The sequence below is a fragment of the Anguilla anguilla genome, chromosome 14, assembly GCF_013347855.1.
Source record: "Anguilla anguilla isolate fAngAng1 chromosome 14, fAngAng1.pri, whole genome shotgun sequence".
Taxonomy (NCBI): domain Eukaryota; kingdom Metazoa; phylum Chordata; class Actinopteri; order Anguilliformes; family Anguillidae; genus Anguilla; species Anguilla anguilla.
In genome coordinates, this window is record NC_049214.1 from 17,242,354 (window position 1) to 17,270,067 (window position 27,714).

General features: G+C 39.7%; 2 protein-coding genes across 4 annotated transcripts in view; one reads left to right on the top strand and one right to left on the bottom strand.

Annotated features, from left to right (window-relative positions):
* The first annotated feature begins 26 nt into the window (after positions 1-26).
* setx (senataxin) lies at positions 27-27,184 on the top strand. Of its 2 annotated transcripts, XM_035391832.1 has the most exons (26): positions 27-182; positions 1,112-1,291; positions 1,774-1,981; positions 2,165-2,271; positions 2,483-2,702; positions 3,776-3,895; positions 4,131-4,302; positions 4,486-4,576; positions 5,363-9,001; positions 9,380-9,488; positions 10,237-10,404; positions 10,706-10,929; positions 11,245-11,397; positions 12,235-12,385; positions 12,587-12,688; positions 13,719-13,834; positions 14,035-14,106; positions 14,440-14,589; positions 14,943-15,050; positions 15,455-15,642; positions 15,944-16,036; positions 18,183-18,350; positions 19,328-19,423; positions 19,609-19,696; positions 19,798-20,420; positions 25,277-27,184. In XM_035391832.1, the coding sequence occupies exons 1-26, from the start codon at positions 180-182 to the stop codon at positions 25,371-25,373; spliced, it is 7,446 nt and encodes a 2,481-aa protein (XP_035247723.1). In that variant the 5' UTR covers positions 27-179; the 3' UTR covers positions 25,374-27,184. The 2 variants fall into 2 exon arrangements, with proteins under 2 accessions (XP_035247723.1, XP_035247724.1); XM_035391833.1 differs by lacking the exons at positions 27-182; positions 1,112-1,291; positions 1,774-1,981; ... (1 more) ...; positions 2,483-2,702; positions 3,776-3,895 and having other exon boundaries at positions 4,180-4,306.
* The window catches only part of LOC118213127 (netrin-G2), a 54,456-nt gene continuing 48,376 nt past the window's right edge, over positions 21,635-27,714 (bottom strand). For both annotated transcript variants that reach the window (XM_035391834.1, XM_035391835.1), the window contains one exon: positions 21,635-25,676. In XM_035391834.1, the coding sequence (XP_035247725.1) occupies positions 25,459-25,676 (218 nt within the window). In that variant the 3' untranslated portion in view covers positions 21,635-25,458. The remainder of the gene's footprint in view (positions 25,677-27,714) is intronic.

Here is a 27,714-nt window from a genome sequence, read left to right on the forward strand (position 1 = left end):
CAGACATGCGCAAAACTTCGCAGCTGACGTCACTTCCTCCATGCCCTTACAGCCTGGATGCTGTTTTGCTGTGGAGTTTTGTGTAGTTTTGGAAAGAAAACAACGATCATTGTTGGGTGCGCACTGAAGAACGAATCTTCGATAATGTTAACCAACAGGACCATAATTGCGATTTGAAAATGGTAAGTTGCATTTCAAAGAATATAATGGAGCTTAAAAGTGTAGCATTAGTGGGCGCATAAAGTGATCGGAAGCAATAAAACTACGAGCCAGCTAACGTCAGTTTTCGTTTTTGAAGTTCTACATGAATACCAAGAACAACAAGTTAAAGTTCCAGTATCCAGCTGTATGTAAAGTTAACATTTATTCATTAACGGTATAACAGATATTAGCAACTTTGATGTAGTGGGAAAACAAAACAAAAAATTAGTTGCTGGCCTGCTGGCTTCAAAATGCATCTGAGCGCTGAAAGGTGGCTAGCGAGTTAGGTAGCTGGTTCCTCATTAGTTTTTCTTTGGCGATTGTCATAAAAGTTAGCTAGTCGGCATCCAGCTACAATATGAGCACAGTACATTTACTCAATTAGTGAAATTATTCGTGTCGCGCAAATAATGATTTGGTCAGGAGCAAAATATCTTAACATTCTTGGATATTTTCAGTTTTAGACAATGCAATCTTAGTCTAAATGCCTATCGGAGAACCGATTAATTTTAGGAATTCTAATAAGTATGAGCTAGGCAGGCAAAGTTAAACCTACTTAATTGCCTTTCATATAATGACTGTCTTACCAACAGTGAACTAGCCAGCTTCAGAAGAAAACATTTATTGCGGGGTTCACAGCAGTCATACTACAACTTAGTTGCCAACCTAGCACCAAGTCAGAGGTGTTTAACTATGTATGAAAACTGTTTCATCATGCAACAATTTTAGTGGATGTCATGACCACTCTAATTTGTGCAAAAATATAATTTGTGATTCTGGAATGTTTTGTGTTTCTTAGGATCACAATTAAAGCTGTCTGCTCCTGAGTTTCATGTGGTAGTATTACAACAAAAGTGTTGCATGTGACACAGCTCCAACCACCTTTGTTTGTCTTGTGCATGTCGCAAAGATGAGCACTTGCCGATGGTGTACGTCTGTTGGTCCGGGTGCATCGGACTTGCTTCAGAAGTATTGCTCTGGGTCACTCTCAGCTGAGGATGAGCAAGCTGCCAATGATGACCTTTGCTTCTGCCTGGAGTGTGTGGTGGAGTACCACAGAGCAAGGGACGAGCTACCATCTTTGCATACGGTACTTTAACATTCCCTATGTGGGGTACTGTAGATAAATGAAATTCAATGGTTTTGTATCTTCATTTGTAGAAACAAATACTCGGAAAATATATTTTTAAGACGACTTGCCACATAATATTCAAAAATAACAAAACTGACCTTGTGGGATTAGATATATACTGTAGCTCACATAGTTTATTTTTAGACCATAGACCAGTTGATAGTCATGGCTAATAAACAGAGCCATTGTGTTTATCCTGTTCCTGTAGACTGTATTAGACTAAACAAGGCATATGGATTAAATAAGGGAAAACTACATTTGCTTCATTTTCTACAAGTAAGTCTTGCCAGATATTACCCTAGGCATTCAGGTATACCAAAGCTTTTTTATAATGGCACAGCATAACGGACTCTACTGGTTTACAGTCTGGCTGCATATTGTATCTAATTAAGGTCAGGGAAAAATAATATTTGTGCTTTGCCTTCTTTTGTCTTCTGAAGCGGCTGTGGGAGTTGGAGACATCCAGACTTTTGGCTCGCTTTACTCAGGCATCTGAAGAGGAGCTGGAGGAAGATGACCTCCTCATAGTTCAAGATGACCAGGAGATCCAGGTCCCCAAGTTTACAGCTGCAGAATATGAAAACTTCTTACGGGTCCCACTTACTGAGATACTGAAGTATCCCTACCTACTGGGGCACTCCACATTATGTAAGTGTGTTTTTATATCAGAAGTCTGAAGGACACCATAAAGCAACTATTACATATTCAGTTGTGTAGTTTTTTGAACACATACAGATTTGGATTATACGTGGTAGTCAAAGACAACGTGAGCCGAGGGGTCCAATTGTTGTTTAACTTGTGCTGTCTAAGTAAACCTTTTTGTTTTCTCAGGTGAAATGTGTGTGGAAGCTCTCTGCAAGATGGAAAATTCAAACTCCTTTCAGGTTTTTGACAAATATCAGGGCATATATCTCCTCCTTGTCCACCCCAATGAAACGGTAAGCAATTGGCTTTATATAAAAAAGGTCATCATGATGCTCATTTAATCAAATTGATTATACGTCATCCCTAATGTTGACTTTTTATTTTCACAATGCAACTTATTTTTTGTATAACCCGAAATTAATATTTCTGATGAGCTAGTTCAGGCTTTTATATGTGTGTGTGTATATATATATATCCGGTGCTCAAACTTTTTTCTGTTTCTAGGTTAGACGCTGGGCTATTCGCGCAGCCAGATCACTGGGAAAGGTGGACCGGGATGATTTCTATGACCTTCAGGATATATTCACCAGCATGTTTTGCGTAATCCAGTGTGATATCTTCCAGGACTCTGATATAGACACCTCTTATGATCCTGAGAAGGGCGAGATGGCCCTTCTTCCACGTCACCTCTATGATTCGACAAACTACAAGAACTACTGGCTAGGTATACTAATGATCTTAAATGACGGCATCTCATTACATTACATTCATTTATTTGGCAGACGCTTTTATCCAAAGTGACGTACAAAAAGTGCATTTAATGGTCATGGACAACTACTAAACACAGGTTCAATAAGATACAATACTTATTTTGTACAGCTATTTCTAGCCAAGAACACAGTTTAGTTCACACAGTGAACACTATTCAGACCTAACCTCTGCAAAGCCAACTAGGCAGAAGAATAAGCTGCAGTATTAGGACAAATACAAATTGCCAAAAAGTGCTGGGATGGGGCAACATGTAACAAGTGTCATGAAAAAGGGTGGGGGGGGGGGATTTAGAGTGAAATATACAGCGTGGTGGTAGTTAGTCCAGGTATAGTCTGAAGAGATGAGTCTTCAGGCCACGGCGGAAGATGGGTAGTGAGGGGGAGGTTCGGAGAGGGACGGGGAGTTCGTTCCACCACTGGGGAGCTAGGGTGGAGAAGCTCTGTGATCCCTTTGGTCGGGTGGGAGGGGGTACAAGGCGCCCTGCTGCTGCAGAGCGGAGTGGTCGAGCAAGCACATAGGATCGAATCATGTCCTGCAAGTAGATGGGGGCTGTCCTGTTGACTGCAGTGTAGGCAAGGGTCAGGGCTTTGAACTGGATCCTAGCAGCGACTGTAGCCAGTGGAGCGATCACACCAGAGGAGTAACGTGGGAGAATTTAGGAAGGTTGTAGATGAGTCGGGCAGCAGCATTCTTGCAAGGAGAGAGTTGCAGTAATCGAGGCGAGAGGTCACTGTAGCCTGGATGAGCAGCTGGGTAGAGTGCGTCGTCAGGTATGGTCGAATCCATCTGATGTTGTACAGAAGGAATCTGCAGGACCATGATGTTGCCTTGATGTGCTCCTTGAGGTCCAGTTGGTCATCCAGGACCACCCCCAAGCTCTTGGCAGAATGAGAGGCAGTCACTGTTGTGCCATCAACCGTCATTGTCCAGAGATGCTTGCTAGACCCAATAAAATGAGGATAAGAACAATGACCATGTGCCTGTATTGTGCTGCTGTTCTTCTCAAGACCCTTTCTTTGCCCTCAGGGATATGCATGCTCCTGACTGTACTTGATGCTCAGGCAATGGATTCTCTATTGCTTGGCCCAGATAAGCAAACTGACATTATACAGTGCATACTTAACACAATGGAGAAAGGAGAGGAAGGTAAGGATATCAATTTTATATACTGAGTTTAACCCTTATATATTGTATTTCAGTGCATGAAAAATATCAAATTACGGGATTAATGGGAACTTTATGTTATTTTTAGACTTTTGACAGCATGGAAAATTTGAGAAGTTGATGCAGCAATCCATGAAAGTTTCACATGTACATGAATAGGTATGAAATTACAGTGTGATTTTTTCCAAATTAATTTACCATTTTGCATTGTTCCCAGATGAAAGCATGGACCCTTTTTGGCCATCTCTGCAATGTTTCATGGTCATCTTGGATCGTTTGGGCTCTAAGGTTTGGGGTCAACAGATTGAGCCAGCCTCTGCTTTTCAGGCAATAACAGGGAGCCCCAGCTACACCACAGAGATCGAGAACATCCGTTGTAAAACTATGATGTACGTAAGTTATGCTGCTGCATTTGTTTAACATGAATCATCACTATGTTACAGTTATTCCTGCAACTTAATTGTAATTTGCTGTTGGTTTTGGAACTCTCTCATCTTAAAATTTGGGCAAAATAAATACATATTTTCTTTGTTACAGTTATCTTGTATTTATTTTGTGTATTTCTTTGAAAGGTCAAAGGTCAAAGTTGAACGGGCGTGTGATGACGACATGGTGACCTGCAGTCAAATTGTATATGAGTCCGACATCAAAGAAAAAAGAAAGGTAGTGTCACGTTTCACTTTCAGAATGGGACTCTAAAGTATTTCATAGTGCACCCTCAGTTTTAAAATATTAGAATTCTTAACACAGTGCATCCTCTGCACTATTTGTCATGTTTATTTATGCTGCTAACCACAGAGTTTGAATATTGATGGAATTCATTGTTTGAATTTTGCAGTCCAGTTTTGCTATTAAGTATCATCTAGTGTACAGCGGAGGTTGTAACAGACGACGTAAATATCAGAGAATTGTTGCTTTTCCTTTAGCCACACTTTAAGAGCTGTGCACAGTTTAGCTGTTTGTCCTGGGTGGAAGCATTTGGAGTACATTGTAGATATGATATAGTTGGCTTTGCCCACCAAAGTGGCCAGGAGAAAACTGATATTCACTCTTGTTGCATGTCTACTACTAGAGAAAGAGATTTTAAGCAACCACACACTACGTGAACACAGGAAAATACAAATGCGGGATTCAACTCTTCACTTAAAGGGACTGTGCAAAGCATCCTGAGTGTACCTTTAACTGATTACCTGCAGTATTTGTGTTGTGTGCTGAATATATTTTCATTATTGAAGCCTGATTCAAATCCACTTTGTCTTATGTAGTGTTATCTGACTGTCTTTGTGTTTTTAAAATTGTTCCTGCAGTGTTACATGTGTTGCGTGTTTGTGATCACAGTTGAAATCACAACAAAAATATTTGCCAAGTAAATCTTGTGTGTAAGCGGTTGACATACAAAACAGTTCATTTTAACAATGAGAAAATAAGTGTTTTTCTTTGGTTTTGTAGGACTCCAGCATTAGGAGCTCAGCAAGTGCAGAGAGCAGCAGTGTGATATATGAGGAAATTCACTCCCTGGTCAATGTGCTACAGTCAGACATAGGCCAGGGCATGCGAGTCCACAACAGTACCTTCCTCTGGTTCTTCCCCTTTGTGGAATCTGTGATGGACCTAGATGACCTCAGCATTGTCTACACTGGGGAAATCATCCACTACCTGTGTGGAGGTATCAAGGACGTCATCAATGGACGGATACAGACTTGTGATAAAGTCACAGAGTTTTTCACTCTGATACTCGTTTTTATCATTGAGTTGCACCTCAGTAAGAGCCGCATGAATGTGCTTTATTACAGTGTATCCAACTGGGTTGAGGTGATAGTGAAGTGTGCCACTTTGCCATGTACGGCTTTCCCTAAGGGTTTGGACAGTGGGTCGAACCGTGTGTCCTCTACTTCTTCCCTGAAGTCATTTTACCGAAAACCGCAAGTGAGCACTGTAGTTCCCCAGGCTTGTATGCTGGTAATTCGGTCCCTTCTCAAAGAAGGTGGAAAATTGACATTACATAGCAAATCTATACAGTTTCTAGACATGCTTAACAAACAAATTCGAGAGGTTTCTTTAAAAGAATGGGGTCTTACAGTTGCAGAGGTTAAAGAACTACAGAATTGCTTAAAGCAGATTGTGAAGCTGATGAAAGACAAGAGTCACAAACAAGCCACTGACAGAAGTTTGGATGCCCTGACACCACCCCCAGCAAGTAACAATGCTGAGCCATCCTACGCAGAAAATTGCTGCCAAACTTTGAAATCTGAACAGAGCCTGATTTCTGGACAGTGTAGTTCAAATACCATCGAAAGCAGAGATTGTGTCGATATGAAAATGGGGGAGAGTCATGTTATCTCTGTAAAGAAAGAACCAAATGTTACAGAAGAAAATTTTGAGTCAGTTTCAGAATTGAGACCTTGCCTTCAGCTGACCAGAATGATACCAGACCCAGGAAAGCTGCAAGAACTAAAAACCAAACTGAGTCCATCTCTTTTCACCAAACTCCAAGACATTGCAAAAAAGCCACCAGACTCTAGAAATATAAAAGTGGAGAAATCATCTAATGGGGAACAGTGCACAGTTGAAACATTCACCAAAGAAGGGCCTCTCAGTTCTATCTCCGGGTGTCAGGAAGGACCAGAGAATTTGAGGCCCTCAACATCAGTTTCAGAGAGAAGGGCTACAGGGACACAAATGGCTCAATGTGTTTCAGAAGGCAGTGAATATGGAGATGATGTGCCACTCTCAACTGTAAAGGGTTTTTTGAAAAAGTCTCAGAAGTTCAAATCCTTAGAAACACCAACCGACAGAGGTCTTAATCAGCTATCTATTGCTACCTGTGGTAAAGGACACAATGGTCCTTTTGATTCCAGCCCAGAAGTTTCTGGTGCAACCGAGAGGATGGAACAGAAAGGGAATAATAAAGAGAGAACTGCACAAGGAAATCATGGCTCACACCTCAATACAGTGGAACCTGCTTTAGATGTCATTGTCATTTCTGATTCAGAATCCGGAAAGGAAGATGATGTCATTTGTGTTAGCAGAAAAAAAATTGATAGATGTGGGAGCGAGAAGTTTAAAATAAAAAGCGAACCTCTCGATGCTGCTGATTTACAAAAGAGCCCCATTCATGGTGATTTAAGCGACATTGACTCTCAGATGTTTGAATTTGAAACACAGGAGGATGTGTTCTCAGCCTGGAATGATCATAACATTAGTAGCAATGTGCCAGCTCAAGAAACCAAACAAGAACTTCTATCATGCAATGAACAGTTAGTGAGACCAGGTCCCAGTGACCCTAACAATACTTTAGGTTATGAAACTGAGCCCATTTCTGACGAGATCATTGAAAATGCCTTGCTAGAGATAGAAGCACAGCTGAAGAAGCAAAAGCATTCTCCAGAACCTCAAGTAAGTAATGCAGAAAAAACTGAATATTTTGTCATACCCAAACGTTTGCCCAGTAAGGCTTCTGGAAAAGGAAGCCCTTCCAGAAAAAAGAAAGAAAAAGATAGTGTAAAAAATAAAGTTTTTAGAAGTAGCGAACAAAACAAAAAATCATACCAGGAAGCAACTTCAAGCAAATTTGCCTCCAAGCTTCCCACCTCTTCATTTGCCACCCCTGCTATAGTTCCTCCTAAAAAGGTCAGAAAGCCTGTGGAACCAACTTCTGCTGTGGAGAAACTGGGTCTCAAGAAGAAGGAAAGAAAAGCCTTTGATCTGTCCCAGAGATCCTTAGACTGTGTTGATCAACTTAGGAAGCATGGACAGGGCGTCCAAGTAGAGCAAAAGAAGCCGACAAGCAGGAATAGGAAGTCCAGGTTAATCTCACCTCAAAAGCTAATTGTCAAGGGTCATAAAAAGCTATTGGCTTCTCAGGAACTTCAGTTTTTCAGGCAAAGTAGAAAAAAACCACCGTCCTTACTGAGTGTAGCTGCATCTGAGCAAGCAATTGCAAAACAATGCCCTGATCAAATAAGGAAAACAAATTCTAAATGGAATGATATTCTGAACCCTGGTGTCATAGAGGAAGAACAGGACAAGGATGAGTTCATTTTTTTACCCTCGCTGTTGCCCGACTCTGTAGTTAATTACAGCAAAAGAGAAAAGCAAGCTGATCAAACATTACAAGAGAGTCGAAGTACGATTGAAATAAGCTTGAGTGAGAGCAAACAAAGTTCTACAACTACAACAACAGTACACACTGATCCACTCTACTATGGCGAACAGAAACCCCACAATCATGGTATAGTAGATGATGCAAAAAAGCACAGTGCTAATGAAGTGGATGGGGATTCTGATCTTCGTGAAGATGCTGAGGGGGATGCTGACATGATGAACTTAACACAAATGGAGCCAGTAGATATGGAAATGTGTTCGCAGATGGAGGATGATGATTTCTTCCTCACACAGAGAGATCCAGTGGACATGGAAATAGAATCTGAAAGCCAGATAAACACAGAAAAATCGCCTTGGATGGATCGACTTGGGGAAGGGCAGGACAAGGCAGTCACACCACTGATGGGATCTGTTGTCCAGAAACCATCCACTTCTCAGCAGCAGGATGACAATGTATTCTTGAAACCTGGCATGTCACCATTATCTTGCAGAAAGGCCAAACCATCAACTACTAAGATATATGCACCCAGCTCAAGGAGTGCAACCTTGGTCCAGGAAATGGAGAAGACTGCCAAGCCACCACCACCTGTTGCAAAGAATAAGATGATTCGCCCTGTGTTACCTGTAAGGAAAAGTTTGCCACAGCCTGAGTTTAAACAGCCCCACCCAGTAAATCGCTCTGTTCCTATCCAAATCGGTACCATTGGTTCATCTCCACATGTTCCCTCATACAAGACATATGCAAGGCCAGAGACCCCTGTCAACAAGGTGACGCCAGTGGATTCTGGCTATAAATTTGATCAGTCTGTTTTAATTAACACAATCCTAAAATGGACCTACGACATGTTCTGTAGTTATTCCCAGTTTGGCGTTCCATCAGATTTGTGCAATCTTCCTCTGAAAGAAGTGGGCAACAGCTACAAGTCCTATGAGGAATACTTTGAAACATTCTATCCCTTGTTGCTGATAAACACTTTTGAAGAGGTAAGTAATAATACTAATTACTAATGCATCTATGATGGGTGTGCTAACACACTAGTTTTGTTGGATAATTGTTAGGTATTTCCAGTCTTGGAAATGATCAATACCTGATTAAAGATGTGTGACAATTCTGTGTTACTGACATGTATGTTCTTCTTATACAAACAAAAACTAATTTGTTGATGTGTGTAAATGGCATAACTTTGTATTCTGCAGTTCAGTAGATATTATAAAATAAATAATGTATGTAATAGATGTTCAAAGGGAATCGTTTAGTAAAGCCTTGTTAACTGTTCTCCTGACACAGTATGAGTGCGTTTTTCAGCTGTTTTTTTAATGCTCCCTACAGAATATGGTTTAACTCTTTCCTCCTTATCACAGCTTGCGAAAGACTGGGAAAAAAACACACATTCGGGGAAAATTATAACTCACCATTTGAAAGTAAACGGGATTGAATACACCAATCAAATAGCCAATGCCAGTTTCACTGGTAAGTTACATTTTTTTGAGCAAGAATATATCTGTCTTTTTTGTTTGTTTGTCCATGTCTGCGATTTAATGTGTTACTGAAAAAAAACTTTTGATTACTTGTTATACAATTACTGTAGACTCGAAGAAAGGTAGCTACTGTTTGTACACATGAACTAGGATTCATTGGAATTTGAATGCACGCTTTTAACATCATGGACCTAACCCAGAAATGACAGTGGATTGTAATTGCTGAACTAAAATTAAAGGAAAGTTTACTTATTGTGTTTCACCATGATCATTTAATCATTGTATTTTTAAGTAGTTTACACGCCACCTTCCACACGGACAAATGTTAATTTGGGTGGTGGGGTCGTAAAACTGCTTGAAAAAAATTTGTGAGGAGGTATTCCGTAAATAAAAAATGTGTATGATATTGGGCTACTTTATGGCTCATTCTACCAAAACTCTGGTTTTCAGTTCAGTGATGCACCATGCAGTCTGGTATTGAATCCTGACCATGCGATTGTTGACTGGCTGGGCAGTTGGATATGGTGCCACATAATTGCATTCTGGGATTTTCCTCATCAAATGGTTGAGACCCTATTGTGTGAACGGGGTATTAAACCACCTGTCCCCTAGAGGCTCCAGTCCATTGTCAGCCTGTTGCACAGCCGTGGCCCTGACCTGCTACTGTAGGGTCCCATATGTATTTTCTCTCAAAGTGGATTATATGCTTCTGTGTTTGTTATGACCTCCTTGTGGTCTAGCCTGCCTCAGTGAGCGAGATGTACAACATCAGCTGTATCCCAAGGAAGATGACTTGGTGATATTGTGGCTGCCTCAAAACAGAAGTATGTATACCTGCAATGAGCCCGAGCTGATGGAACCTCGTGCTTGCTTTGGCTGTGTATCCCGATCCTCTGTCAACCCTGCAGGTGCGAGACGTTACCTCATTTTTTTTCAGACGTAACTGCTGCTTGTAGTATTCCACTTGCATGCCACCTTTTTACCAGAAATTCTTTTTTTTGTTTCCAAATGTGTATTTTTCATGGGAAAAAAATGAATTAAGGTGAGGCATCACCATGGCTGTAATTTACTTTTTTATTTGAGGAGTAAAACTAGCTAAATAAATTTGAATTTGAACTTGAAATTTATTATTTTAAGTCCTTCACTGGTTTGTCATGCTTAATATAACTTGCCATCTTTCATTTTGTTTTCTAATCTGTATATGTTCAGATGAGAGGCCAACACTGAACCTCAGCATTCAGACTAGAGGAAATGTCTCCTCGGTGAACAATCAAGCGGTGAAGTGCCAGCTGATGGGGTCTCTGGTCAGCGCAATCCGGGAGTTTAGAGCCCTGTATATGCTAAAGAATAATACCATGTTCCGGCCAATCCTTGCACCCCAAGTCACCTTCTTCCAGCCTAGCCAGGAAAACATTTTAGTCAAGAGTCTCCCTGTAAGTATGGCTCAATTTCAGTATTGATTTTCCATGTGTGAATATGAAGCTGAGAGCTTGTTTGTGTGTAGCTGTTCCTACTGACAGGCAGTTGTGAATATACTTGGGGCAGTCTTTGTAAATCCAAAGAAACCTTTTCTTAAATCCTCCAGGGCATTGTACAATGGGCATGTAATTAATATAGCACCAGGATGATATGGAATTTAGGTTATTTTTGTTGATTTAAAATGTTTATTTTTTTAAAATAAAAAAATAAATTTAAAAAATCATTGCTTACATGTATTATTGTCCATGGACACATCTTTTTCCCTGCAGGAGTACAACCAAGAGCAAGTAAAAGCAATTAAATGGGGTGTGTCCATCGTGAAGAGGCAGCAGAGATCGCCAAAGATCTGCCTTATTCACGGCCCTCCGGGAACAGGGAAGAGCAAAACCATTGTGGGTCTACTGCAGAGCCTCTTCTCAGAGGTACATGGTGTCTTCTCGTTTTCCTCTGTGAATGCGGCACATGGTCATTTTTGCTGACCGACAAACATGGACAAATTTTAAACCTATCTCATACCATTCCTTCCAATAGGGTGGATGGTATTGTTGATAAAGGTATGAGGGTATTCTGAACTGACCTTGGTCTACTCGTGAAGGCATATGATTAAAGAGTTTGCTGCTTCTGGCATTTGTGAGCTAGCTAGCTAAAAGGGAGCTTTTGGGTTTTCTCAATTGACAGTATAGCTGCTGGTGAGTATGCACAGGTAGCTCTATTACTGACTTAAAATAAGCCAAAAGTAAATTGGTATTTGTCCACCTTCTGCTGTCAGATATTTCTGGTTGAAACTGAGTAAATGTGAGGCATCTGTCTGGTTCTGTGCCGATCATCCTTTAAAGTTGGCTCAACATCCATACCTCTTGTATTAAAATTTTGTATCATTCATTGTATAGATTAATCTGTACAGCAAAGGATTGGCCAGGTATTTCCAAAAAAATCCGTACAATATGGGATACTGGAGTTGTTTATATAACTAGATATATATTCATTTTTTGTTTGTATATAATACATGCCTGTAGATGGCAATGCAGGCATGTTAACTTGATGGTTTTGAAATATAGCCTCCATAACCGCTGCTTTTGTTTGCCATGCTGTGGATTTGTTCCAGAAGATTTCGATGCAGTGATTAAGATCCTTTTGTGTCATCAATTAATGATTTTTAAAAATTGTTAAGATAACTAAACAAATAAAACCGCTGCCTTTTTTTCCCCATATCTATGTGGTGACGTTGCTTGTGCTTTGTGGTTCTTGTGTTTCTGCAGGAGAACTCGGCCGCCACAGTGAGCCGGTATTCCAAAGCCTGCAGGCGTCGGGTTCTGCTGTGTGCTCCGTCAAATGCTGCCGTAGACAACCTGATGAAGAAGATCATTCTGGCCTTCAAGGAAAACTGCAGGAACATCCAGAACCCACTTGGTAGGTAGTCATGAAGGATATCAGTTTAAAAATGAGTAATGTCTTTATGTCCTCATTTGTGTAATGTAATGTGGAATGTTTTTTTGTTGGGAAATTGTGAACTGTGTAAATCTGGATTTCAGGAGATGATTTTGCTTTTGTAATGCTTAATGACGACAGTATGTCATTAAACTATTTTGACTACACTTAATGTCATTACAGGCAACTGTGGTGACATAAATTTAGTACGACTGGGAATGGAGAAGGCTATTTCACAAAACCTCAAACTGTTCAGCCTCGACAGCCAGACACGAATCAGAACACGTGAGTTGTTGGTTACCAGTGGAACCCTGCAGTCTCACATTGTTATAAGGTCACTTTCTCTGAGGGGAAAAAAATGTTGAGAGTGCTTTAAGTTTTTGATGGAAAGAAATGTCAACAGAAAACCCTTCACTGAGCTGTAAACATATTAAAACCGATGCTGATTTCAAAAAGAAGCTCTGGCCAGTAGGTAAAAAATCAGTATCAGAATTTGGATATCTTTTGGGTATTTAAAGCATATACTGTATTTGCAAAGCTGCATTTTTGTAGGGGAGGTCACAGAGAAAGATTTATCATTGTATCATTATGAATACATGTATAAAATTTGAAAGTGGCGGATGGATTTCTATTTTTATATAGAATATAAAAAAACCTGTATTTAATCCAAGGCAGGTGAGACTTAACATTTTACATTGTGTTACCATTTCTAAAAGCATTAGTATCAAAAGCATAAGATTTGCATTTATGTATATATTCTACTTAATCTCATGGTTGTGTGTTTTTGTTTTGCGAATTGGCACAAAATCCAATGATGTGATTATATCTGTATATATTTGTTGTTTTGGCTCTACTCCAACACATTTGAAATAAAATTGTGCGTATGAGGTTAAAGTTTAGACTCGTTTAGATTGTAATCTTTAATTTGAGAGTATTTACATCCATATCAGGCGATCCATGTAGGAGTTACAGGAATTCTTTTTCCAAATATTCAGTCATATATTTGGAAAAACAGCCCGGGCAATAGTAGTGAACACGATTTGAAATGCAGTGTTTCATGTGAAATGTTTGCATGTTGAAATACGAAACCACAAGCTCAGTGCTTTACTACATGCAGCTGAACCATGCAGAAATCCATTTGTACCAGCAGCAGTCTCCAGAGTTTAAATTGGTTTATCAGCTATTTTTCTGTTTTAAATATTAGCCTAGGATTCTGAATTGTGATTGTGTGTGCAGACCTGATATGAATAAACCAGGATCCCTTTTTCAAGTATTTTCAAAAGGGCCTTATTGAAGTAATCTTCTGTCTTTGCAGAGAAAGCGCAGCAAGGACATGACCTGGACAGCGTCCGCCGCAAACAGCAGCTTGATCAGGACATTGATAACCTCTCAAACATGTGTGCCATGGTGAAGAAAAAAAACAGTGATGAGGTATTATGCAGCATCGAATTGCACTGTATCTACTCTGTTATGAAAAAGGAAGAGCTAACGTTTCTTTTTCTTATAAAACGTATCTGACACTAATTACCTGGACTGCTGTCCTGCTGTAAGTTAACTCCTGAACTGAGCTTTTTGGTGCAGTTCTAATATTCGTCCTTTTGTTCTCGTTCTCTTCACTGGCTTGCGTACAGTTCCGGAAGCTGACTGATCAGAAATGTAAACTGTTGAAAGAAAGAGAGAAACTTTGGCGACAGCTGAGAGAGGTAAGAATCTGTAAAATAAGAAAATGGAAGCCTGACGCAAAGGGATGATGGCCTTGGTGTGAAGATTACGCTATTGTCTGCATGTGTCTAACTGAAATAGTTTAAACTTCTGACATACTAGACCAATATTTACCTTTTAATAAAGTTTATTTGACCCCTTTCTATCATTCAAATGTAATGTTCTCATTTCATTGATGCTGTTCGTGGGCACTGTGTGGCATTGTTATCATAAATATTAGTTATTTCTACTGTAGGTAACTGGAAGAATTGTGTTGAGCTCAGTAAATGTTGTTTCTTGTTTAACTTGGTGGCCTTCGTTGGCCTTTATGGCAGACTCGGAGCAGGAAGCAGGAGACCCAGGCCAGGGTTCTTCAGGACGCCCACGTCATTTGCTGCACCTTGAGCACCAGCGGGAGCATGGTCCTGGAATCTGCCTTTCGGCGCCTGGGCCATGAGCCTTTCAGCTGTGTCATTGTGGATGAGGCAAGTTCCCTCCTGCTCATGTGACCTCGTAGCTGTTTAACTCCTCTGTTCTCCTGCTATGGTATCCAGTGTGCCTCATTTTTATGCCCCCGGCCTCCATAGGAGGCAGGAGGGGCATTATGTCAAGGCCCTGTCCGTCCGTCCGTCGTCCATCAACAATTTGGTTTTCGCTCATTTAACAGAAAACGCCTTTGTGGATCAGGCAGATTTTTTGGTGGTGATTTGGAGTTGACCACACGAAGGCTGGTTTTGATCGGTGATGCCACTGCTCATCCAATATGGCTGCCAATATGGACTATATGTTTACTGCGAACATTTGGAGTAAACATTGTCTCTGCTATTTCTGCTTGAAGGCAGGACAGGCCACTGAGCCTGAAACTCTCATCCCCATGCTATTCCGTTGCCCTGCCCTGATCCTGGTGGGAGATCCAGAACAACTACCTCCCACTGTTGTCTCCCAGGTAACACACGCTTATCCAGTGAGCAGGTGAAATAATGTCGTGTGCAGGTGTCTGTATATCTGTCCATTTACACTGCATTATGTTTGCATTGCATTGGGGATCAGTACATGGCAGCTTCAGCTTGTCATTGGACCACAGATAGAGGTGTTAAACATTTTTTTTTTAAATGGTCACATGCTGAAGAATGAGTTAAAAATGTTTTAAATTACTATTAAAACTGTATATGTAAGGAGTCAAATGGTAACACTCCATGTGTTATTAATCACGATTTAGCTGCTTACAGTCTTCCTAGCTAGGTAGCGACATGAATATAGTGCTGGTTAATATAAATATGTAGAAAATGCTATATTGTGCTTTGGTGGTTATCCACTGGTGTGAAGCAGTTTTCCTGCCTCTGTGTTCAGACTGCAAAAGAGAAGAAGTATGACCAGTCCCTCATGGCACGTCTGTGGAAGTGTCTCCACCGCACAGCCAAGGAGAACACTCACATCACTGTCCCGGTTGTTTTACTCAACAAGCAGTACCGAATGCATCCTGACATCTGCCAGTTCCCCTCTGTGCACATCTACAACAGGACACTCGAAACTGACTGGTACGCTGGTGGGTTAAAGAGGGCCACAGAAGTATCACATCATGATACGGCGATTAAATGATAAATTCTATTTAGAAAAATTCATTTTAATCGCTAAGTACGCCAAATTAAAAGATACCCCACTCTGTTAACGCCCATGCTAAGTGTCAGTGCAACCTGCATTAAAGGCCGTCTAACAAAACCTGCGCTTCAGGATTGTTCAAATGAGAAAATCTGCTCCTTGCAGATCTGTGTGCGTGCCTGCGTGCGTTTGTGTGTAAAGTATGCAGTATCGGTCTATACTCTTTCTTTTTTTCTGCAGTGATACAGCGCAGAACAGGTGTGCGATCACCTGGCCCTTTCAGCCCTACAGACTTTTTGATGTGACGGACGGCTATGAGACCAAGGAGAGCGAGTAAGCTATCTGCTGCTCTTTCCTGATATTGATGGTTATTGTTGAAGGATTGTGGTCCAGTACAGGCATCTTACAAAAAAATGTACATTTTCAGTGAAGGTTATCATATCTTTGTGATTATACAAAAGTAGTGTATCTTAAGACTTCTTATGGCCCAGATTGGTATCACTGGGCATTGGTAGCACATTTTCATATTACAGCTGTTACTAATTCTGTAGGGTTATTTAGAATACACATTGGATTGCATCATCTCAATTTTCTACTTTGATGTTATATTTGGGCATAGTGCAAACCATGTATTACACAAATAAATAGACGGAAACAGACTTAAACGAACTAGAATAAAACTGTCCATTTAGGAAATATGTCCTTGGTTTTTGTGTTTCTCATAGGCTGAAACAGTTTTTTTAAATCAGGTGTCAAGATAAAAGGCTAAAAAAAAAAAAAAACCTGATGAATTTATTCTGGCTCTATACAATCGTGACAAACACAACATGGATTTCTCCTAGCGCTGGCTGTCGGCTGGATGGACGACTACAGAGCTGTTTGGTTGGCTGCTTTTAGACATATTTTTGGTTTGCTAATTCATTTAGTACAATGAAGGGGTCAATTCCTACAGCGCCTACATGTGACCAATTCTGTTGGTTGTCTTACTCATAGCTGTTACTGTAATGATCCCCCAAAAATTTGGTTTGAATTTCTGCTTTAGTTAAATTGCCATTTTAACTTTATTTTTGGTATAGCACCCCAAGGTGGCCAAATTTCAATAATTTTGGTACTTGCCTCCCAGGCCTCATAGTAAGTATGTGTACCAACTTTGATATTAGTAGACAAAAGTGATTGCAGATATTATGGCCACTCTTTTAATGTACATTCACCACTAAATTTGGAACAACTTTTAACAACTCTACAAGACAGCCATCCAAAGACATAATATCCAAAATTGCAGACAGATTTGGCAATAGCTCTAGGAGATTTCATGCTCCATTGCAGTTCCATTTTCTATATCGGTCTTTAGCTCTGTATTAGACATTTTAGCTTGTAGTAACAGCTCTCAAGTGATAATGTAGGCATCTGCTTGTGTGTGTGGTGAAAATCAAACTGACATTCCTCAATGCTTTGCAAAGAATAAAAGAGAAAGTGCCATTTGGTCTCTCTTTGAGCAGAAGTAAAGTAAAGTCAAATGTAAACTTTGCAACACTGAGCTAACATACTCCAACAGCTATGGAATGATGCTAAATCATGTAAGATATAAACACTTGGCAGTGACTGTGAGTGACAAGCTGTGTAGTAGTTCATGTATCAGCAAACATCATTGAGGGCTTTTATTTTGAAAATCTGTGACAAAACTAGGAATTAAAACGTGACCAGTGGTGTTCTGTTTTAATTAAAGGAAAGCTTTTCTTGACTTTTTATTTGTTGTTACTGAAATAAAGCATATTAATTTAATATTTTACATTTTTTTATCAAATATATATTTTTCCTCTCAACGTATTTGAAGTTCTGTACTGCCCATCATTTGGCGCTTTTCTGTGATTTGCAGTTCACTCTGTGGCTGTTTTTGTATTTAAAAGCACATCTTGGCTATAGTTTAGGTAGCACACTGTTTTAAATTGAAATGTGGCAATTTTAGAACCCCTCCGCCCCCAACCTTGTGTAAACGTGTAAATGCATTTTTTCTCGCAATGTGTAATCCTTTAGCAATTTTCCTATTTTTACCCTTCCCTAATGGCTACTCAAAATTGAGGAAGCCCCTGCCGCGGGGCTACACATTGGACTCATGTTGTGGATATATATGTGTCCTTAGTGCATACAAAAATAGCCAATTGTTTTCCTAGAAAATCTACTGTCAGTTGCATGTATTATAGTGTGGAAACTATAATACGATTGTTTTCATCCTGCATGTTTTATATTCCTGCTACTTCTATTGTATTGTTGCCAATTCAGGAATCTTTACTTTCCAGTCAGCAAGTGAGACTAGCTATCTGATGTGTTTTGTGAGAAGTGAAAGCTATAAGTTTACCTTCTTGGATTTTAACAGTCAAGATGAATGATCACCTGTTTTGAGGTTTTTACATGTAAAATCTGTGACTACATGCATTTTCATCTAAATCTAATCAATTTGAATATTTTACCTTTTTCTCAGATCTTTTTGCAACCATAAGGAGGTGAAACTGGTGCTGATTCTCATTAAGATGATCTTGGAAAAACAAAACATTAAAGTTGGTGTCATCACCCCCTACAATGCCCAGAAGTACAGGATCCAGGAGTCCATCAATCGAGAGATGGCCAAGGAGGAATTAAAACGCTCGCAGTAAGATCAGTGCTGCTGGTCCTCTCCTTCTCAATAACTTGAACAGAGATTAAGCTCATGGATGCCTAGTCTTGCCCAGCATTTATTTTATTTCATCCAAGCTCTAACATTAGTGTATTAGTGATTTATACAGAGGACTGCTTTCCTCTTAGACCAGAAAAAAATAGGCTGTTTTAAATGTGTGTGCCTGTAGACATTGTCGTCCTTTCTGTGGGAAACCTTTGAAAGTGAAAAAAACTCTGTGCTGCATTGGCATACTACACTTGGCAGATGGTATACCTGCCATCCCAAACCATATTCTTCCCTACAGATTTTCTGTATGGAACTACAGTCCCTAGATAAGGTATACTGCCTAGAGTTGCATAATTTCGATAAGACTTTCGTCCAGAAATTTGACCATTTAAAAAGGTGGAATGTTAGACTAATTATGCTTTATATATGCTTTTTCAAGTGTTCACCAGTGCAAAATTAGGGCATATTAAAACCCCACACAGCCAGTGCTGAATGCCTGGAGCTGTTGGATAGTTATGCCATTGTAACTTTTAAATGTTACATGGTGTAAAAATAACCACAGTATTTTAGCTAAGTTAGAGCAGCTTGTTCTTGCTGTTTTTTTTAATGCAAAACATTTGCCTTGACAAATGTGGACTGCAGTAACTGACCAGAATACATTTGCTGCAGATGTTATTGAGAGTTTACCTCTCATGGAAATGTCCATAATTAATAATCTCCAGTTTACTTTGCTTTAATATTAGTTCCAGTATTCACTTTCCAAATACAAGTAGAGGCCCATTAGAATGTATGTGTGAAAGCACTCTTAATCACAGTAGACTTGAACAGCTGAAAGTGCCCATTGCTGTCCAAACAGAAGATTGTCCAAATTCATTTCTTTTTAAAATGGTTGTAGTTATGTTTGGAGAGCATGCTCATCGCAGTAGTGTAGCTGATATGGTGTGTTCATCTCATGTGGTTTTTAGGGTTGTGGTGGACACAGTGGACGGGTTTCAGGGCAGAGAGATGGACTGCATCATTGTGTCTTGCGTCAGGGCGAGCAGCGATTCTCGCTCTATCGGGTGAGTATGGGTAAGCAGTGGCCTTGGCTTTCCTGAGGGAGGAGGGTGAATGGTGAAAACACACACCATTGGTTCTGAGCCAACTTGTGAAAACTTGCATCATTGTTTTGGCCCATCACAGTTAGCTTTGCTTATGTACTGAATAATGCTGAAGTGGCCAGTTCACACTTATTTTTCACCCATAGGTTTCTGGGGAATCGACAAAGGATGAATGTAACAATTACAAGAGCAAAATACAGCCTGTTTATTTTGGGCCATCTGAGGACACTCAGGGTATGTGCTGTTTAGTATTTATTTTATTTTTTTAGCAAGCTTCAATACCGTAGAAAACGTTTAAAGGATTTTAAGTGCCATTTATTTGTCTGTGCATACAGGAGCACAGAGATTGGGGTGCACTAATACAGGATGCAGTCAGGAGGGGAACTATAATAAAGACTCGCGAAAAGGACTTCAAGATGGATTCCAAGCAGATCTTTAAGCCTGAGTCTGGCTTTATGAGGAGCTTGTCCTACCCCCCCAAAGAGCTTGGCTTTCCCACGCTGGCCAAGTCGAATGCTGAAGCCCCTGCCTTTCTGAGCTCAGAAAAATACTGTGCAGGATCCAGCTCTGCCGCGTCTGCAGGAAGGGCTGCTCCCTTCAGGTCTCACCAGGGAATAGACCCTCCCCCAGTGGGAGTGGACACAAAGGGGAGGAGCTTGGCCCAGCTGCCTTCCAGACCCATGACAGCAGAGAGGCCCAGAGACCCTCGGCTGGCTGTCCAGCCGCCCCACCCTAGACAGGACAGTGGAGATCGGAAGGAGCGGCCGCACTCCTCCAGCTCGTCTTTGAGCAGAAGCATGAGCAGGGAGGAGTGCCGTGCACCTCAACACGCTTCTAGGGAATGGGACCGCAGGGACTCCCTTCAAAACCTGTCCTATATGTCCCACAATGCTAGGGGTCCACAGAAACGGCCTTCTGACGGCTGCTCCAGTTCCACATCTGGCAAGAAAGTAAAGAGGTGACTTTTTCAAAGTTTATCTTTCAGGTTTTCATGCAACTGTGCAGAATCTGAGAGATGATTGCAGCCTTTTTCACGTGTAGGTTGCAGCAGCCGTTAGCAGGTTACCTTACTTTGCCAAGGATTGCAGAGTGGTGAATTGGGTATTTATCTCAAATGGAAATGCAGGACATTACTAATTTCTTCGACCCCGCGTCTAACTCAGGTTATATGGCAAAGGTTTCCCTACTTTTGGGTGAGACTTGCACAGCATTGTTCGGTATTCCGTGGCATAATATGAAGGACAGAGTTAGAGTAAGTCTTCCACACTGGTTTAAAAAGGATTCTTGCACGTAGCTTGTAAAAGAACGTACTGACATATGGTTTCATTTTTAGAAGCTAGAATCTTGTAGCTAACCTGGGGTATCATTAAATGTATTATTTTGTTACCCACTTTTTTTCTTGTATATTTTACATAAACCCAATACTGACACATGAGTATTTAAGTGGTTTTATTTTTGATAAATACTTCTATGTAGAAATTGGACAAAAACATCTCTCAAACCAAACCGAAAGTCATGCACGCAAAGCTATTAAAAATAACGCCCAGATTTGGTTGTAATTCTTTTTTTCCCTCATTCTTTAACCTACATACAAGAAGAGTTTTGTAAGGTTTTTTCCCCAAATGTTTATTTTTTCTACTGTGTATTTGTTTTTTTTACTGAAGGACTTTTTATTTTAGTCTTGTTTGTTTTATTTTAGTGCAGTTGTGGTATCTGCCACTAGTTCTGGAATGGAAATAAGCCTCAAGTGACTGAGATTGCACTGTTCCCAAATACTTCACTTTGTGTGAGAACAATGTCTCACCCATTAACCATGGGAAAAGTGCATTGCACACCTCCAGAGCTTTGACTTCCTGTTTATGTGTGAATGTCTTCAGAACTTCACCTATAGGAGGGAGAATCATAGCACTGCCTTGGGGATGATGGCATGTCAGCCGGTGGTCATTAAAAGATTAGTATGTACTCTTTCTTGAATGTTTCATGTTGCCATTCAATTGCATATTGCTTTGGTGTTTTCATGTTCTATATAGTTTGATTTCAGAGCACTTTTATGTTGATTTCAAAAGGATACAGCTACGTAGTGATAAGCTGAAAAATATGTAAAGAACAGCGTCAGGAAAGGCATTGCAATCAATGTGTATTTTGTGTAACCCCTGATTTTACTTAGATATGTCCTTCTGTGAAGGAAATCTGCTTGGAATGGTATGTCTGCTTCAAAACATGGTCTATATCAGGGTTAGACAACCCCAGTCCTAGGGTGCCAGAGATGTTCCTGGCTTCTGCTCCACTCAAACCCATAAATACATAACTGTATTAATTATCAGGTTTAATGAACCCATGTGATTGTGTGCTGGAGGTACTCAGACTCAGAATATTCAGGCTCAGACTCTTAATAATCCTTAAAACTTCATGAGGCCAATTGAGACGAAACAGAAGCCAGAAATATCACTGGCACTCCAGGACCTGGGTTGCCTATAAATATAGACCAGGCTATTCTATTTCATTTCATACATTTCATTCTGTATAGTTGTACATATTCTCCTACCATTGTTATGATTAATAATTACATTCTTTATGTCCATTGGGATAACGAGGCTTTAAAAAAGGTGCTATTAGGAGTTTTACCATTTACTTTTTTAAACTTTCAACTAATAACAACTTTGTTGGTTAAGACAATACATATCTGTGTAAAATATTGTTTTATTGATGTCTGCAACATCCATTGTAGATGCAGGCCAAATTACATTTTTCTCCCAGATCTTGGCTCCATATTGAAGTTTTAACCTAATAGCCTTATCAATATCATTTTTGGGGTGAGAGGTTGATTACCTTTTTTGCCTTTGTTTATACAATAACCTAACATGGCAACACTTTACCAACTGATCTCATATTTTTTTTTACTGCTGGCAAACAATAAATAATGTTAAATAATATTTCCCACATCTTTTCTCCAATTTCCTGTTTATGGATACAGTGCAACTCTTTTGCTGTTTCAGTGATGTACATTTTGCAGTGCAGAATTACAGTTTTCTCTAAAGTTTAAAGACTTTAAACGCTGGGCTGGGCATGACAAATTGGGACCAAAATTTAAAGGATAAATTTTTTTTTTTAATGAAATAAATTAATTTACAAGTTGCATCACTTTATAAATCCATCCTTGGTATGACTATGTCTTATGTTGTGTCATGTAGGTACGTAAATTGGCTGAAATCTCACTCTGCATTCTTTTTCACATTTGAATTAAAATGCTCACTCGCATGGTTTGTGCCCTTGTTACATCCAAACACATATGGATGTGTATCAGCCAAATATTTGGTGGGTTGCATAACCATGAGATGATTGTAATTAGTGTGGTCCCATTGTTCCATTCCCCTTGTCATTTTTTACAGTTTATGATATCAGATATGTAAAGCCATGTCTCTGTCAACCAGGTTCATAATGTAGTTTTAGAAATGGTTGTTTGTTTGACTTATTTAGTTTGGCAGCCATAATGCATGGGTTTAACTTCATCGAAAGCAGTTTCTTGTGTGTGTTGTACAGCCTAAATGTCTTAGAATTTTGAAATTTGACATTCCTTTAAGCAAATTAATGTATGCTATTCTATATGTTATTGGTTATAATGGCATGTGTGTGCGGGTGCGTGTTATTATGCAGGATATTATGCAGATTTTCATGAAATTCATCAAATACATGTTGAGCTGTTACTTGCAAAACCCTTAATTTTAGCTGAGACCCATTCATTCTTTCTGGACAAATGATATTACAGCCTTGCTACAGCACATCATTCATAACTGCGTTTCCCTTCAATGGCCTTAAGAGGGTGCTGCATCCATCAAACCCCTCATCTGGGCACCCCCGTCATCACCACTTTCAGTTGTTTTTTTTGTCTGACCAAAAAGTACACAGTCAAAATATTGTTTATAACAATTATAATTATCATTAACCACTTCTCAGAAACTACCTTGGTCATGATATTAAGAGCATGGACATGGTTTGCCCTGCATATATAGCTTACCTAATGATCCTTGGCGATTGCTTGAGCTCAGATGTTATGCAACAGTGTAGGTCTAATTATAGAATTAGAAGCAAACTTATGGGAGCCTACATTGTATTTATTAATCAAGACGACCGTTTGCCAACTTTAAGCAATTACAAACTTTTATTTGTTCCTGTCACTTTACAATCGCCTTTCCAATTTCCACGCGGATCATATGTGCGAAATGGGAGGAATATTCTATGGGCTAGCTGTGCAGTTTCATTTGGGCCAACAACAATGAGATCTACCCGTCATTTACCGAATTTCAGATGCTTTTGTTTGAAAAAAAATTAAATCATCCATCATTTTGACAGACAAGCAAATGAAATGTTCCTATAACAAGATCATGAATTGTGACCAATAGGCCTAATGCAAACAAAATGCTGCCTGCACGCTCACGCCTGCTTGTAAGGTAGACTAGTTGGTTATGTCATCACTGTAGTAAATGCAGCTAGTGGACCCACTACAGAAATGCCCTACTGTGCATGTTAATTATGTCATTGCAGGTCACCAGATCTCTCTTGCTGTGAGTACATGAGCCATTTAAAATATGGTGACATCAATATTTAGAGCACATTCATATTAATGCATTACTTTTACACTATGACAGTTTTAAAAAATATTGATGAATATAGATTATTTCAGAATCTGTTTTGAATAATAAATACATCCTTTCTTTTTCAGCTGGTATAAGTCTTGGATTGAACAGAAGCTTTAAATATTTCTTCTTGTAATTAAGAAGTTTAAGAAACAAACTGAAGAGCACCCCTGAATCAAAATAACAAATGTCAGTGTTGGTTCCCACAGCATTTTAATTGCTATTGTTGCTCAATATAGTCAATATTTCTGATAACCAGATCTTCTGCAACAGAAAAAGTGCATCATTTTAAAAACAGCATGACATTGTTGCAACTACTTTGTGGTTCATTGGCGAAGTTTCAATGAGCAGGACAATATGTTTGAATCATAATATACAGTTTTGAGATCAATGTTAAAATGTCAAATGGTGGTAGTGGACATTATTGCTAGGTTTATTCCCAAGAACACATTTGTGTGGGTGTATGTGAGTCATAGTCTGGAGAAATTGGCAATCTTGACAGAGCATAATTTTTTGTTAACTTGTTTAAGGAAATGACTTAAGCAGAAACAAAGCATGGGCAGGTAACAATCACATTTACTGTAAGGTGTATGGAGTAATAAAATTCTCATCTTTATATATATATTTTTTATTTTCAATTAATGTTAACTTGGAACAAAAATAATTTCTACAAAAAATATTCAAACAATGTAATATATAAGAGTAATATTTCTTTAGATGTTTTTTTTTTTTTTTTTAGATTTCATTTGGATACGTTATATTCTGTGTCTGCTTCCTGAATACCTTGTGAAATCTGAACCTCTAACAGTGGAGATACTCATTCTTGTTCCTGTTCTTGTTGCACAGGAAAACAGTGATTACATTTCTTTTTCAATTCAGTCAGTGGGCATTCATGAAACTATGGACAGGAGACAGAATTGCAGCAAAGAAAGGAAATGTGAAAAACAAATCCTGTTTCCAGGGAAAGTTAAACCTGGCTTAAAGTTTTAAATAGGCCTCAGCAGCGATTATAACCCATCTCCATTCAGAAATGACATGGTTAAGTGCAGAATTTAAGTGAGCGGTTTGGGGGGGTAAACTCAGAACTACAACAAGAAGAAAGTCTCTTAAATATTCAACAGGTTCCTTCCTAGTCTTTTCTTACATTGTGGTTTTGTTTTTGGTATTTTTACTCCTTCAGCACTGGTGTTCAAGGAGAAGAAAGCGACGTTCCTCCAGCTTCTCGTCACCCCTGGAGCCCCCTGTACCTTGAAACAGGCCTGGGCCATCTGAGATAAAATGGCACCTACAAACCGGAGTTGGGAAGGGGACTCTGCTGCAGTGGCCTCACCCCTCCCTCGCCTGCGCGGGTCCAGGTGTGGCTCAGTTTGCAGTTAATTGGGCCAGTTGATTGGCCAAGAGGCAGAGGAGCAGGGTGGCAAAGCTGAGGTAGGAAGCCGAGGCACCATCGCAGTCCCCACCTTCGCAGCGAATTTGTTCACACAGCACCCCCTTGAACTCTGGTGTACACATGCACTTCTGGCTCTGGTAGCAGGTGCCACCATTCTGGCAGAGCAGCAGCTCATCGTCACAAACATTGGCTGCAGGAGGGAGAGGAGAGGAAACAGAGCCTGATCACTGAGAGGGTTGGAAAAGTCAAGGCATTTGCTTTCAGATAAACCACTTTTGCAGTTTTTGGTACATTTGGTACTAATCCACAAAAAAACAAAAAAAAAAAGTAAATTACTGGCAAAATTACAAATGGTATGCTTCACCAAGACATACTATCACTATTACATAAAAATTAGGTTCATGATTGTAATGACAAGCATTGTGGTGATGCTATAACTCATGCTATGAGGATCAATTCAAGTTTGCATAGTATTTATATTGTGCTTACATATAAACTGTAAGATTTATTTTCTACAGAGTATGTTTTGTCATCCAAGTAGTAACTGATTTCACTGAACTGCAAAATAATATGACAGTGTATAATTTGCAGAAGAATCACGATAACAACATGATCGCAGAAGGACATCATTAACATGACACCTAGTAGCTAGTTTGCATTATGAGTGAGTTAGTTACTCTTCTGACTTTGTGAGCAAGAACACATTTCTACTGCAACATTTTGGGGGATTATGAACATTTGTCTATCTCTTCACAGAGAATGGTGATATGTATTTGGTGACTTTGTGATATACTCACTTGTGAACATGTATATGGGCATGCAGAAGTCATTAAATGAGCTAATTGGGTATTAGAAACTTGCGCAGTCAATCTGGTGAGCCAGATGATCCCAAAGTGTCAGTGGGTTTTAAGCAAAAAGTGCATGGTGTGAGCAATACCAATTTGTGGAGTTGCCTGCTGTGGGTGAAATATTTTATTGCCCAGAAGGGGGTGAGCTCATGTCTTGTATAGACATTGCAGGTTTTCCTGCTCCCTGCAGACATCGGGATGCCAAAGCAGTGTGTCGCTGTCATGCGTGCGGCTTGCTGCTGACAGCAGCTGCTTTGCAGGTCCTGCTTCCAGAGGGGAAGGGAGGGCAGGTTCTGCAGGATCAGGGCCATGGATTTCACCGGTGTCTGCACTGGTATGTTACTTTGTCTACAGTACATTTTTACTGGATACATTTAAAACCCCCCACACACAGCTTGCCAGCTTGGAATCAGAGCACATCAAGCAACCGCCAGTGTGCTGCTAAACAAATACCAGTCATGTGCTGAAGGTTAAAACCTGAATGCATTTGCTTTTACTGCAGCTAAGAGTGTGCCAAGGTGGTGAGGGTTAGTGGTATTACCCTCATCAGAAATCTGGTACATCCGGTCATTTCTTTGATAGTTACTGTTCTTTTGCTGTGCTCTGTTCAGAAATTATTAAATGGAGTTGTTCTTACATTGCTCTGTTCTGTTTTTAATCTACTGTTGTGTTACTTTGCAATGACACCACTGACGTAAATAACTTTGTGATTTATAAAATACATACAAAACTAAAATTCACAAGGTATATGCATTACATTTAAATGATTCTGTAATAGATATTTGGCTTCTTGATTGCTGGGTTTTGTCTTTAATTGTAATGATTTTATTTATTAAATTGTTCAAAGGATTATTATGCACTCTTTGATCTTTGTAAAAACAAAAGCAAGCCAAATACCACAGGAATGGATGTAAGTGAATGCTCTATCATATTTTGGTACATTGTACTCATTATCACTAACTGTCAGAGAAATTCTGGCTTAAACAAATTCCTGGTGATTACAGGAGTAAGTAAATTAATTTCTGCGGATGTAAATTGTACTATACCAAACTTCAATAAAACATCCTGTTGCACAGGATTTCCTTTCAAGTATACAACTAATTGCACTGTGGGGGGTGATTGGTGTATATCAGAGTATATTGCACATCTAATTAAACACTTCTTGGCATTCACCAACACTTAACTGGTTTTTACTTTTTACTTCATACAATTTACACAAATATGAGGCGTACAATGAAGTGTGCTTCAGTTGGAAATACTCTTCTATGAAAGGAGTAAAAAAAAGTGTGCTCCATTACATATTTGATACAGTTTACAGCAGCTGGAAAATGTAACCACTGACACACATGCACCACTGACACACGCTCATGCTCTTGACCC

What these genes read in the sequence shown, in the direction of transcription:
- setx (XM_035391832.1), top strand. An exon ending in TTTTAGTCAAGAGTCTCCCT is followed by an intron (nt 10,930 to 11,244) that starts GTAAGTATGGCT and finishes TTTTCCCTGCAG; the next exon opens with GAGTACAACCAAGAGCAAGT. An exon ending in TCTGGCAAGAAAGTAAAGAG is followed by an intron (nt 20,421 to 25,276) that starts GTGACTTTTTCA and finishes TTACTCCTTCAG; the next exon opens with CACTGGTGTTCAAGGAGAAG.